Source organism: Cynocephalus volans, chromosome 9 (genome assembly GCF_027409185.1).
Source record: "Cynocephalus volans isolate mCynVol1 chromosome 9, mCynVol1.pri, whole genome shotgun sequence".
NCBI classification, from domain to species: domain Eukaryota; kingdom Metazoa; phylum Chordata; class Mammalia; order Dermoptera; family Cynocephalidae; genus Cynocephalus; species Cynocephalus volans.
This window is the reverse complement of record NC_084468.1, coordinates 34,650,213-34,665,447: the sequence shown is the minus strand read 5'-3', so window position 1 is coordinate 34,665,447 and position 15,235 is coordinate 34,650,213. Positions and strand designations below refer to the sequence as shown.

The 15,235-nt window shown below is 43.1% G+C and overlaps 1 protein-coding gene across 1 annotated transcript; it reads left to right on the top strand.

Annotated features, from left to right (window-relative positions):
- Positions 1-693: 693 nt before the first annotated feature.
- On the top strand, positions 694-3,084 carry TLR6 (toll like receptor 6). The gene has a single exon (XM_063107720.1). It carries the CDS (start codon positions 694-696, stop codon positions 3,082-3,084), a length of 2,391 nt encoding a protein of 796 aa, XP_062963790.1.
- Positions 3,085-15,235: the final 12,151 nt, after the last annotated feature.

Sequence of the window (15,235 nt, the reverse complement as noted above, 5' to 3'; positions counted from 1 at the left end):
TTCAATGCTTTTCCAGGCTGTTCACAACTCTGCCTTAGCCTTCATTTTCTGCTTGCATGGAGCCTAAAGGTCAGCCTTTAGAGGTGGAAGTTTAGGATTTTCTCAGGTCTCCACTGAGCATGTGTCCAGCCCTAGGCATGTGTGTGGTCTTCCAGATTCCCTAGTATATGTGAAGCTTTCCAAAACCTTCCCCCCCCCATGTATCTCCTTTCCTAGCCTCTTCCTTCCCTGACTTCTTGGTGTGTCTGCTACTTGTCCCATCTGTTATTTCTTGTCCCTGGTGACTGCAGCTAGTATATTTGTCTTTAAATGTTGTCAACAAAGGAGGCTGCTCAAGCCCTGATAGGGTTCTGAGGTGCATGAAACAAAGGCAAGCCCCCTGAGAGGATGCTTCAGGGATCCACCAGACAGGTCAAGTCACAACCACAATTTTTTGATAACAAGGTCTGTGTTGCTCCTCTGGTACCAGCAAGCTGTATAACTGGGGAAAATATCACATTAATTTACAAGGATAGAAATGACTGTGATAGTGAATGAAGAAATCATTGGGATTTTATGTTTAGTAAGTGGAGGTTTGAGAGAAATCATCCAATCTTTATTCATCTTAATGTAAATTATATTTCTAGAATTTGGACTCATATTGAGATGCTCTGGAGAACAACTACAACCTTTCAGGATAGCCACTGCAACATCATGATCCAAGACATACAACCTATTGTCAGAAACTTTCGTTTTATTTGCATCGTGATCATAATAGCTGGAACCATAATCCAGTTCTCTGATGAAAGTGAATTTGTAGTAGACATGTCAAAATTAGGCCTTGTTCATGTTCCGAAAGACCTACCACCAAAAACCGAAATCTTAGATATGTCTCAAAACTATATATCTGAGCTTCAGTTATCTGACATCAGCTTTCTGTCAAGGCTGAAAGTTTTGAGACTTTCCCATAATAGAATCCAGCAACTTGATTTTAGTGTTTTCAAGTTCAACCAGGATTTGGAATATTTGGATTTATCTCACAATCAATTGCAAAAACTGTCCTGCCACCCTATTGTGAGTTTCAAGCATTTAGACCTATCATTCAATGACTTCGATGCCCTGCCCATCTGTAAGGAATTTGGCAACTTGACCCAACTAAATTTCTTGGGATTAAGTGCTACGAAGTTACAACAATTAGATCTGCTACCTATTTCTCACTTGCATCTAAGTTACATCCTTCTGGATTTAGGAGGTTATTATGTGAAAGAAAATGAGACAGAAAGCCTTCAGATTCTGAATATGAAAACACTTCACTTTGTTTTTCATCCAGATAGATTATTCTCTGTCCAAGTGAACATATCAGTTAATACCTTAGGGTGCTTACAACTGACTAATATTAAACTAAATAATAAGAACTGTCAAGTTTTAATTACATTTTTATCAGAACTCACTAGAGGTCCAACTTTACTGAATTTTACCCTCAACAATGTGGAAACAACTTGGAAATGCTTGGTTGGGGTTTTTCAATTCCTTTGGCCCAAACCTGTGGAATTTCTCAGTATTTACAATTTAACAATAGTTGAAGACATTAGTGAAGAAAAATTTACTTATTCTAAAACGGCATTGAAAGCATTGAAAATAGAACATGTTACGAACGAAGTTTTTCTTTTTTCACAGACGGCATTATACACGGTGTTTTCTGAGATGAACATTATCATGTTAACCATATCAGACTCATCTTTTGTACACATGCTTTGTCCTCAGGCACCAAGCACATTTAAGTTTTTGAACTTTACCCGAAATGTTCTCACAGATAGTATTTTTCAAAAATGTTCTACTTTAGTTAGATTGGAGACACTTATCTTACAAAAGAATGCATTAAAAGACTTTTACAAAGTAGGTCTCATGACTAAGGAAATGCCATCTTTGGAAATACTGGACGTTAGCTGGAATTCTTTGGAATCTCCCAGACATGAGGAAAACTGCCCTTGGGTTGAGAGTATAGTTATTTTGAATTTGTCTTCAAATATACTTACTGACTCTGTTTTCAGATGTTTACCTCCTAGGGTCAAGGTACTTGATCTTCACAATAATCGAATAAGGAGCATTCCTAAAGAAGTCATGAAACTAGAGGCTTTGCAAGAACTCAATGTTGCTTTCAATTCTTTAACCGACCTTCCTGGATGTGGTGCTTTTAGCAGCCTTTCTGTACTGATCATTCACCATAATTCAGTTTCTCACCCATCAGCTGATTTCTTCCAGAACTGCCACAAGATTAGGTCGATACAAGCAGGCAACAATCCATTCCAATGTACATGTGAGCTAAGAGAATTTGTTAAAAATATAGGCCAAGCATCAAGTGAAGTGGTAGAAGGCTGGCCTGATTCTTATAAGTGTCACTACCCAGAAAGCTATAAGGGAACGCTGCTCAAGGACTTTCACGTGTCTCAATTATCCTGCAACACAGCTCTGCTGATGGTCACCATTGGGGCTGCTGTGCTGGTGCTGGCTGTCTCTGTGACCTTCCTCTGCATGTACTTGGATCTGCCCTGGTATCTCAGGATGGTGTGTCAGTGGACCCAGACCCGGCGCAGGGCTAGGAACATACCCTTAGAGGAACTCCAAAGAACTCTCCAGTTCCATGCTTTTATTTCGTACAGTGAACATGATTCTGCCTGGGTGAAGAATGAACTGGTACCTTGCCTAGAAAAAGAAAATATACGGATTTGTCTTCACGAGAGAAACTTTGTTCCTGGCAAGAGCATTGTGGAAAATATCATAAACTGCATTGAGAAAAGTTACAAGTCCATCTTCGTTTTGTCTCCCAACTTTGTTCAGAGTGAGTGGTGCCATTACGAACTCTACTTTGCCCACCACAACCTGTTTCATGAAGGATCTGATAACTTAATCCTGATCTTGCTGGAACCCATTCCACAGAATAGCATTCCTAGCAAGTATCACAAGCTGAGGGCTCTCATGACACAGAGGACTTATTTAGAATGGCCCACAGAGAAGAGCAAACATGGACTTTTTTGGGCTAACATTAGAGCTGCTTTTAATATGAAATTAATACTAGCCACTGAAAACAATGATATGCAAACTTAAAAAAAAGTCAGGAAATCCAACTTAAGAAACCATCATTAATTTGGATTCTGATGAACTCCATGGTTATAAATTACCATCTGGAGGTGCCTCTATTATCCCCATGCCTTCAGGAAAGACTTAATGAAAACTCATTAAGGAAACTCAGTGTTAAACTGAGCTGGGGAATTAAGCTGGGGGCGAGGTGGTGCTCAACTTGCGGATTAGAGACAACTCAGTCTGTGGTTTAACTATTCTTTTTCAGATTGAAACAGATCTTTCCTCTACCCTCTCCTTTTCCCAGTGGATTCTGTGTGAGCAGGAGTTTTTGTGGCTTCATGGCAGCAAGAAAACAGTCAACCTCAGGATTGTATGTGCTGGTCCTTGTTGTGTCCTATGGATACTCATTGGTCTTGGGGTGAGCTTTATCATCCTGTTCAATCCTGGGGCTTGAGAAAAAACAGACCAGTTATGGAACATAAAAAAAGTATTTTTTTTTTTTTTGTATCTGTGTAATAGTGTATTTAATTTTTGACCCTGCTACACAAATATGTAATTAACCAGTGGGGATTCATGGCATAATAATGTATGTTTATAAAAGGGAAATATGGCCTTAGTCATAGGCTGTTGAGGTGAAAGACATGGATTAACCTTCTTGCCAAGGAAACGGAGAGCCAAGTTTATTTGTAGCTGGATATTGAATGGAAATTTCTGGTTGTTTTAAAATTTTGGCTAAAGCCCTAAAGCTGAGAAAAAGCAGTAAATGCTCCCACATTTTAAACAGAGATACTAGACACAGCCAGGGTAGACTTACTAATCAGAGAGTGATTATTGGAGGTTCCAGTCCATGGGGAGATTGCTTTGAATTTCCTCCAAAGCCAAGCAAGAGGGGCTCTACACATCGTAGAAAAGTAGTCTGGCATCCCACTTTCAGACTGAAAGCATGCAGAGTAACAGGATGCACAGGTTCAGTGCAACAAATGAGGTGTGGTGGGAGAGCTCTTGGAAGAACTTGATGAGTATTCCCTGGAGTTTGAGAGTGGGGGTAGGCATCGTGAACACAGAGACTGGGAAATAGTGTTTGGCAAATATAGGTGCTTAATAAATATTTCTTGAATGAACAGATCAGTGATTTTTCACCTGGAGAATTCAGAAGGTGAGTGGTTAGCTTGGACAGTTCCTAGATGGCACGATGAGAGAAGGCAAGCAGAGACTGCAACTTGCCCTTCTGTTATCGGCATGGCAAAGATGTGAATTTCCTGCAGACCATGTTGACCATGGAATGGTAGCTGAGCTTGAGTTGTTATGATGCTATGTCAACCAACAGGGCAGCCTGTTGTGCAAGGAAACTACAGCAGTAAGAGGCCATGGAGTTGAGCGGAAGAGATGTATTGCAGGGGGTGGGTGGGAGAAGATTACTGCAAGAGGTCAGCCAGATAATGTCCCCCTTGCATCAAGGAACTGTGCAATGTAGGGTCCATTCACGGTCTCCCAAGAACCCACAGATTGCCCCACGAAAGAGGCAACATTTGGATTCTGCCATAATAGGAGGCAGGAGCACGATGGCCTATCTGCCTTATCTAATAGTTAACTGCTGGGAGATTTGTTCCTTTTTGTGTAATGCTGTCATGCTCGGGCTACACAACTATGCCAGTTGTAAAGCTAGGCTAATGTCAGAATCCTGCTGACGTCGCCAATTATGGTGCTCTTTTACCTGCCCGTAATCCTTCTGACTGGGCCAATTGTCTAGCTAGGGCTAGGTCTGGAGCTCACAAATCCCTCAAACCCATTGTCCAGACTTGGTCACAAACCCTTCGCATGCCAGACTTGGTCAGCAGACCCTTCACATGCAGGTCTATGATCTAGGTAACTACAAACAGGTCCTTGGAAGCTGTAGGTTGGAAAGCATGGCTGTGTGAAGCGGTGTCTGCCCAAGGCAGACTCCAGCCAAACCGTGGCACCGTGCCTACACACCAACTTTGCCCCCCCCCCACACACAATTTGTTTCCTGAACCACCCCCAACTGGCCCTGAGGTGAGAGATCTGACTAAACTATTCTATTTTCCCAACAATCCACCCCTTCGGGGTCTCTCACCATACAATCCATGTGTTCAGAACCTTCCGTGATGTTCCCTCAGCAAGGAAAAATGACCCTTACATTCACATATTACACATTCTATCCCAGACCTAAAAGTCTTCAGCTTGTTGCAGCACCAACTCAAAAATCCAAAGTCCAAAGTCTCATCTGAAACAAAAAGGCAAAACTCCTTTCAGCCATGAACCTGTAAAGAGAGTCAAAAACAAGTTTATCTACTTCCAAGGTACAGTGGGACCGACACTGGGTATACATTCCCATTCCAGAAGGGAGGAAAAGAAAGAAAAACAGTCCCCAAACAAATCCGAAACCCAAACAGGACGAACATTAAACATGCTGGGGTACCTGGATCCCCAAGGTGTTAGGCAATCTCGCTCTTATAGCTCCACCAGGTGCAGCCCATTGAGCTACTCTGGTGCCTGTGGCTTTTCCACTAGCAGCCCCATGGTTCTGGGTTTCTGGTGACAGTCCTACCATCCTGGCTCCACTAGACATTTCCTCAGTTGCGGTTCTCTGTGGGGGCTCCAACCCCACCCCTACGGCAGGTCTCCGCCTGAGTCCCCTGTCTTTTTCATACATCTTCCAAAATCTAGGTGGAGGCTGCCATGCCTCCTCTGCTCTCACATGCTGCTGGCCTGCAAACTTAACACAATGTGAATGCCACCAAGGTTTTTGACTTTTGCTCTTTGGAGGTGTTGAGGCAGGATTGCTCCAGCCGGAGCTGCTGGGATGCAGGGAGCGGTTTGCCAAGGGCAGCAGTGCCTCAGGTCTGTCCTCTGGGACAACTCAGTCCTTCTAGGCCTCTGTGATGGGAGGGGCACTCTCCCAAACTTTTGAAATGCCCTCAGGGCCTGTGATGGGTGGGGCACCCATCCAGACTTCTCAAATACCTTTAGGGTATTTTCCCCATTGTCCTGGTTTTTAGCATCTGGCTGCCTCACCGCCAAGATAATGTCTTTACTGAACAGTTTATCTGCTTCACCCTTGCATTTTTCTCCTGCTCTCCACTTTTCTATCATGGCCAGGCTGCAAATTTTCAAAATCTTTGTGCTCTGCTTCCCTTTTACATTCTAGCTTTTGAATTACTCCAATCAGCTTGGCTTACACCAGCTACTCACTCAGTCTCAGGCAGTTCAGCAGCATTTGCCCACACAGTTCAAACAGCTGCATTTGCCCAGTCCATTAAGGAGTGGCTGCCCTGGCCCTGTGTATATCTGTGGCTCTCCTGTAACTGCTGCTGCTGAGACCAGTGCATAGTAATGGAGACTAACTTTTCCACCTTTCACCAGGTGAAAACATACTTGAAATTCTGCAGGGGCACCCATCCTTGGGTCATCTGCCCACCTGCATGTGGCACTCTTTTCTCAGGTTTATACAGCACCCATCCAGCCGTTGGGTTTAAGTGGCACCCTCTGAGCCTTTTGCCTTCAGACAGACACAACATGCATTTACTATATCGTCTCCAGAGCATGTTACACTATTCACCCCTAGATCTCATAGTTGCAGCAGCCGGGGGCTCTCCCTTTTTCTGCTGCTTTACTGTCTCAATTTCTTGTGCACAACAGGTCATGCCTGGAGATGCATGGTTTTCCCCAACTCACAACTGGGTTGGTCATCCTCCCCAGTGTGAGAAGCAGGAGTGGCTAGTTGCTACACGTCATCCTCCAGGACATTTATCTGTGCTTCCAGAAACCGTTTTCTGCCACAAATCTCAATCAGTTTGCAGTGTAGTGATCAGCAGCCAGGCTCTGGTCAGCAGAAAAGTGGCTACCGGGCACCACATGCTCAAGGACAGCTACATTTCCTCCCCTTTCCAAGGGGTCTTCTGCCTTAGTGCCTGGTCTATGCTGCCTTGCAGTACAGTGTGCAGCAACCAGATCCCGGCCAACAGGAAGGCGGCCACAGTGCACAACATATTCAAAAGTAGCCACATTTCCTCCTCCTTTCAAGGGCTTTCAGCTCCCGTACCTGTTCAGAATCCTGTCACAGACTACACCAATTGTGGTGCTTTGGCTCTGTCGGAACCCTGCTGACATTGCCAATTGTAAAGCTAGGCTAATGTTGGAATCTTGCTGGTGTCGCCAGTCGTGGCACTCTTTTACCTGCCCGTAATCCTGCTGACTGGGCTAATTATTGAGCTAGGGCTGGATCCGGAGCTCACAAACCCCTCAAACCCATTGTCCAGACTGGGTTACAAACCCTTCACATGCCAGGCTGGGTCCCCAGACCCCTCACACGCCAGGCTGGGTCACCAGTCCCTTCAGACGCAGGTCTATGAGCTAGGTAAGTGGCAAACAGGTCCTTGGAAGCTGTAGATTGGAATGCATGGCTGCATGGAGCGGCGTCCACCCGAGGCAGACACCAGCCAAACCACGGCACAACACCCGCACACCAACTCTGCCCCCTGCCCACAATTTGTTTACTAAACTACTCCCAACCAGCCCTGAGGCGAGAGGCCTGACTAAACTATTCTATTTTTCCAACAAATGCCCTCTTCCTTTGTAGTGGCCTGGGGACATCCAGTATACAGAGAAGGCAGAGAAGGTGGAGGAAGAGTAAAGAAACTGACCATATTCCTTCCCCACTTCACTGCAAGAAAGGCCTGAGCTAGGGCCAAGCAGAATTTTGAATTTAATGTGAGAGTGCCATTAAATTGGACTGGCCTGAACGTTTTAATGTCTGAAATATAGGTGCAGTTACTAAAATGAGACTTGTCACTAAAACTTATGGAGTCTACCCAAGATTCATGAGCTATGGAGGGAGATATGACAGAACCTGGTTGTGAGGCAGTGATTAGAGAAAAATAAAGCCCTTTCCTTCCAGACATAGCTCATTCAATAAACCAGTTTCATAATGAGTAATTGCAAAGGCATAAACCTTAACAAGGTTTTATTAGAGTCATCTTCTGTCTGCATTAGCACTTCCTTGCTCTTCAGCAGAACACTTATTTTCCTTTCAAGGCCCTATCTCAGATGGTAAATTCTTCTACAGCCTCTGTTGCACTGTTTCCTAAACTAGAAACAACAACAGCAATGAAAACTATGTTACAGATTCTAAATGATCAAATGTTTTTAAGTGGTATCAATATTTCTCACAAAATATTGTTGACATTAAAAATATAGAATTTTTACATTAAAAAAAGAATTAAACAAAACCTATATTTTTGTCATGTGTGAACACACACATCTAAGACATATGAAGGTTTGATCATAAAAGATCCATTTCTTTTCTAGATGAAAGTTTTATCTCTTCAGGAATCCTCTATTTCCCCTGTTGAATTGTTCTGGTTGCAAGTAACAGATTCCAACTTAAGAAAGGGGGAGGGATATAGAGGTGTCTCACAGAACCCCAAAAGAGGGACACAGCTGAGCTCAAAGAAAGTTTAAAAGCAGGATGATAAACTGCCCAAACTTTCTCTCCACTTTTACTCTTTCCTGCCCAGACCCATTAGCTGTGGTGAGGTAGGTATTGGGGTGAAGGAGGGGGAAATGGGATTGTCCATCCCATGACCATCATTGAGAAGGATGATATATTAGTCTGCTCAGGCTACCATAACAGAATACCACAGACTGGGTGGCTTAAACAACAAATTTATTTTCTCACAGTTCTGGAGGATGGAAGTCCAAGATCAAGGTGCCAGCAGGGTCCTGAGGCCCCTCTCTTTGACTTGCATGTGGTTGCATTCTTGCTGTGTCTTCACATGGCTTTTTCTCTATGTGCGCACATCCAAGATGTCTTTTCCTTTTCTTATAAGGACACTGGTCATGCTGGATTAAGGCCCCATCCTTATGACTGCTTTTAACCTTAATGACCTCTTTAAAGGCCCTGTCTCCAAATACAGTCACATGCTAAGGTACTAGAGGTTAGAGCTTCAACATAGGAATTTATAGGGGAGTGAGGATAAAATTCAGTCCATAACAGATGGCTATGCAGATAAATTAAAAAATATTGTGATTGAGATCGTTAAATGTCATCAATATCCATTCTCCCTTTATGTAATACTAGAATCTTATCAAATCTAGAGTCTTATCAAGGCATCTGACCATGCGGCTAGAGATTACATTTTCCAGCCTCCCTTGCAGCTTGATGTGGACATGGGACTAAATTCTTGGTGATGGAATGTAACTGGAGCCTATGCGCCACTCTGGGCCATGTCTCTAAGAAAGATGAGTGTGAATTCCTTTGTCCCTTCCACTTTTCCACTGAATGAGAGACAGAATTGGAGGAACATCTAGAACCTGGAGATGGAAGCCACACGTTGAGGACATGCTCCTCATTGCACCATTTTGTGCTGCCCAAGCCAGCCTCTCAGCATGTCCTGGACTGCTCACCTCTGTTACATGAGGAGGAAGCAAACTTCACCTTGTTTAAGCCACTGTACTTTTAGATCACTTGGATAGAGCATCTTAGTCTAAAGAACACAGACATCTACCGCACACAGTAGTCGTACAGCCGTCTCAGATTGCCTACCAATGCACGTGTATTACAAGAGGACGGTGTGCATGCTCCACTCTGCCACCTGGAGCAGAGCTGCCACCAGCTTGACCACGAGCGAACCCCCAATATCTCTCACCTGTCCTCCAGCAACAGCCTCCTAACTGGGCTCCTTGCTTTTACTCTTGCCTGATACATTCTTCAAAGAGCAATTGGAGTGATTACTTTAAAAATGTAAATTACATGATGCATTCCTCTGCTTACAACCGCATGACCACTCCTTGCACTCAGAACAAAAGTCAAATTCCTCATCAGGACCTACAAAACTGTCACGATCTGCCTTCCTCCCCCTCTAAACTTACCTCTCAATCTCCTTCACTCCCCCACTTGCCCAGAACACTCCAACCACAGCTGCCCTTCTTGGCTGTTCCCCCAAATGCACCACATTGATTTTCACCTCTGTCACCTCTCCCCTGGACACTCGCCACTCCCCTGCTGGGATGAGTCCTTGACCAGAGCACACTTAGCTTGTTCCTGCTGCTGTTCATGTCATTCATGTCTCATTCAGTTCCAGCATTGCCCCGCTGAGGGACCTTTCATGCTGGTCTAAAGTGGTGTCCCCCTAGTTGCTCTCTGTCACATTTCTCCCACTTGTTTTCTTCACAGCACACATCACTCTCTGAAATTGTCTTGCTACTGAATTGTTTACCTGTTCTCTGTTTTCATCCACTAAAGCATAAGCTCCAGGAGAACCAGAACCTTCTCGACTTGTTCTCTGCTTCTCCCAGTGCTGAGTGGACGGTGTGTGGCCTGTTGTAGATACACAGTAGAAACTTGTGGGATGAACCAAGAGCTCTGAATGGCCACAAATGGGAAATACCTTTGAAGATCTCCATTGCATCTTAAGCACCCCCACAGACGTGGGCGTGGGGCCTGCGTCCCTTGGCCATGTCCACCTTCGTGGTGCCTGGTGAGAACAGTGGTGTCTCAGTGGAGGTCTCCTGGCTGCTTCTCTCCACTGGCCATGGGAAGAGGCTGGGGTGAGACAACCTTATGTTAAATGTGATGCTGGGTGGCAGGAACGTCTGTCCTTCAGAGGTTGGGTGAGCCCTTTCCTATTTCCCACCTCCGTGCCACTCCTCCCATGGCCAGGTGGAACCAGCGCTTTTGGTTTTAAGGTCATAAATCTTCCCCTCTATCCTTTCTCGCACAGGTAGAAATCGGACCCAGAAAGACCTAAAAAACAAACAAAACAAGAAACCTGTACAGATAAAGCAGCCCCTCCTTCCATGTTTGTGCTATGTCTTCACATGCCTGCAATCAACTGCTACAATTTAAGTGTGACTTAATATGTCTTCAGTTACTGAGACAGCGATGAGAATAAAGATTAGGTTCTTCAAAAAAGTGACAGGTGAGAAGGAATGGGACATGGTAAAGATGAGATTTGATGAGGAAAGGTGTCAGCCTGTTTGGGCTGGAAGCACCATAAACTGGCTGGCTTAAACCAACAGAAATTTATTTTACACACTTGGGGAGATCAGAAGTTGGATAACAGTGTGTCTGCAGGGTTGGTTCCTTCTGGAAGCTCTGAGGGAGAAATTGTCCCATGCCTCTCTGCTCCCTTCTGGTGGTTGCTGGCCATCTTTGGTGTTACTTGGCTTGTAGATGCACCACTTCAATCCATGCCTCTGTCTTCACATGGAGTTCTCCTCTGAGTCTATGTGTTTTTGCCTTTTCTGTCTCTCACAAGGACATTCTAGTTGGATTTGGGGCCTTCTTAATCCAGTGCAATCTCATCTTGATTCTTACCATAATTATATCTGCAAAGATTCTATTTCCTATAAGGTCACATTCTGAGGTTCCAGGTGGACATGAACTTTTGGGGCAGTGTGTGAGGGACATTATTCAACCGACTACCCTGATGTTGGCATGATTGTCTCTAAAGACCTAGAGTCTCAGGTGAGTGTGGCAGCAGAAAAAAAAAATGCTATCTTGGGGCAAGGGAAGAATCTGAAAGAAGCTGCTTGGGAAGTCAGAGGTACAAAGACGGGAGAATTAGGCAAATAAAATAAAATGGGTGGAGGTGAGAAAATAGGAAATAGAGAGTGGATGAAAGACTGAGATTTAAATGGGGAGAGTGTGTGAGTTTTAAAGAGAATGAGAACATAGAAAACAATACCAGGAAAGGTGGAAATATTAGTCTGGATTTCTAGAGACTGATTTGGTTAGAAAGGAATGAGAGTAAACTACCGGCAGTGTAAGAGACCTGAGGGTATTTCTAAAACTGCAGGGACTTTCTGAGGACTTTAAATTACAATTTATGAGGAATCTCAATATAGTCAAGCCGAAGAATGAAGTAGTTTTTATTTTTCCCCACTCATTCCATCAACTGGATTCTGAAATCCTCCCCTTGTCACTCCTTGGTGACATCTTGAACAGATTTCATACTTCTATAGTCCTTGTGGGGTGTTAATACTGCAAACTAGTTTAAAAATTTAGTCTCCAAATCCATCTAAAGCTTGTCTCCTTTCCCCATATCACAGGCTAGGCTTATAGCTCAACCTTGGTGTACGTATGGGGTGTGGGCATGACTTACCTGAGATCTGCACTTCCTGGGCCTCCCTCTCTCAGATCTCGCTTTTCCAATGTGGAGACCAGGAATGAAGGGTTTGGAAGACAGATATCTTCTTCTACAATTGTGTTGATTAAGGATAGGCTAAGCAGCAGGGCAGGAAGACCTCAAATACAGGGGCTTAACTAAGATAGAATTTTTTTTCTTTCTTAAATAATAGGTCAAGTATAGTCAAAAGGTCTAGGATAGGTAACTGTCTCTGCTCCACAAAGTCATTCAAGGGCCCAGGCTGGCCAGGTGGCTCTGTTTCCCATAGCTCTTGTCTTATGCTTTGGCTTCCATTCTTTTTACATGGAGTGCTGTGGATGAAGGGAAGCTGAGGTAGAGATATACCTTCTTTTTCAGATACGTGATACCACAGCCTCAAATTGCCTGTTGGCAAGAGTTATTCTAACAGAAACCTCCAGGTAAGTAGACCCCAGTCCCTTTATTAACTTATACTCCTGAACTCCAGGGGTACATGTAATGTTCTATAAGACTGCTTAGAGGGGAACCACCCTCTGAGGGTGATCCTACACATTTTTGCATCAAAGCAAGCATCCTCCTGAGAAGAGAGAAGCCTAGTCTGTTTGTCCAGTCTCTCTGAGTGATTCTAGTGACACTCCCTTCATTTGGCTTGGGAAGGAGATGTCACCTCTCCCATGGAGAGAAGAGGGCCCAGGCTTACATCGTAAACACTGGTATCCTGATGTTGCAGACTCTCTCACTGACTTCCCCAGCATTCTTAGGTGGACTGAGGAATGTAGGGTGGAGTGATGGTGGGGATGACACTAGCTTATTCAATTGCTTCTTAAAATGCCCTGGGGGAAGTGGTTGGCCCCAACTGTTGGCAGTTTTCTTTAGAATGTGGGGACTTCCTTGTCCTAGGTTTTGGACCCAGTCATAGGAAAAGTTTTAGTCAACACTCTATTACATAATCAGTAGAAACAACAGATGGGAAGGGAAGCCAACATTGTTGGTAGGCTATTGAAGTACATGGCAGATGAGCAATGTAAAAAAAGGTAAATGTGTTAGTGCTGCCCTTTCTCATTCCCAGCAAATTTTACAGAGCACAACTTGAAGTTCTAAGATCAGGTGGGTGAGAGGAGTTGTAGGATTGTGTGGGGAGAGTATGGAGGAAAGGAAAGAAAGGAACATTGCTGCCCTGCAGCAATGTGAGTATTAACGCCACTGTGAGAAGCACTTTACAGACTACAGCACTCACTCATAGCATCTGTTTTCTTCCTTATTGATTAAGAAATCATATTCTCTACCCCTTCCTGATAAAACACACTCAACAAGCTAGGAATAGAAGAAAATGTTCCTCAACCTGATAAAAGCATCTATGAAAAACTTACAGCTAACATCATACTTAATATTGAAATACTTAAAGCTTTCCCCTCTGACATGAAGAACAAGACAAGAATGTCTGCTCTTACCACTTCTATTCAACATTGTACTGGAGGTACTGGCCAGGCCAATTAGGCAATCAGGAATCCATATTGGAAAGGAGGAAGTAAAACTGCCTCTATTTGCAGCAGATACGATCTTGTTTATAAAAACTACTTAGGAATCCTGTTGTCTGAGTTCAGACTGCTATAACAAAGTACCATAGACTGGTTGGCTTATAAATAACATAAATTTATTTCTCACAGTTCTGGGGACTGGAAGGCCAAGATCAAGGTGCCAGCATGGTTGGGTTCTGGTGAGGGTCCTCTCTGGACTACTGTCTTCTTGTTGTATCCTCACATAGCAGAAAGAGGCCTAGAGAGCTCTCTTAGATCTCTTTTATAAGGGCACCAATCCCATTCATTAGGCTCCATTTTCATGACCTAATTACCTCCCAAAGGCCCCACCTCCTAATACAATCACATTGAGGATAAGGATTTCAACATGTAGATTTCAGGGAGACACAAACATTCATTTCATAACACTGCTAAAAAACTATTAGAACTAATAAACAACTTCAGCAAGGTTACAAGATACATGATCAGTATAGAAAAACCAATGATATTTCTATATAGCAGCAATAAACAAACCAAAAATAAAATTTTGAAAACAATGTCATTTACAGTAGCACCAAGAAATACTTTGGAATAAGTTTAACAAAAGAAGTACAAAACTTATATTCTGAAAACTCCAAAAGATTATCAAAAGAAACATAAATAAGACCAAAATAACTAAAAGACATCCCATGCCCATGGATAAGAAGGCTTAATGTGGTTAATATGGCGGTACTCCCCAAAGTGATCTATTGAATCAACATAGTCCCTGTCAAAATACCAACTGGCTCCTTTACAGAAATCGACAAACTGATACTAAAATTCATATGGAAATGGAAGGGACCCAGAATAACCAAAACAATCTTGAAAAGGAAGAACAAAGTTGGAGGACTCACACTTTCTGATTTCAAAACTTACTGCAAAGCTACAGTAAACAAGACAATATTGTCTGGCATAAGGACAGACAAATCAATCAATGGAATAGAATTTAGAGTCCAGAAACAAACCCATACATCTATGGTCAATTGACTTTCAACCAAGTGTGTCGAGACCATTTAATAGGGGAAATATAGTCTTTCCAGCATATGGTGCTGGGACAACTGGATATACATATGCAAAAAAATTAAGTGTGACCCCTACCTCACACCATATACAAGAATCAAAACAGACTGAAGACCTAAATGTAAGAGCTAAAACTATAAAACTGCTGGAAGAAAACAGGTGGAAATTTTTATAACCTTAGATTTGTTGATGGTTTCTTAGGTATAACAGCAAAAGTACAAACAACAAAAGAAAATATAGATAGATTGTACATCATCAAAATTAAAATATCTGTGCTTCAAGAAATGCCATCAAGAAAGTGAAAAGGCTCTCCCCCAAATAAGACAATTTTTTTGCAAGTCATATATCTGATAAGGAATTTGAATCTAGAATATAAGGAACTCTTACAATTCAATTATTAAAATGACAAGGAACCCAATTAAAGAATAAGCAAAGGATCTGAATAAACATTCTCCACAAAGATGTACAAAT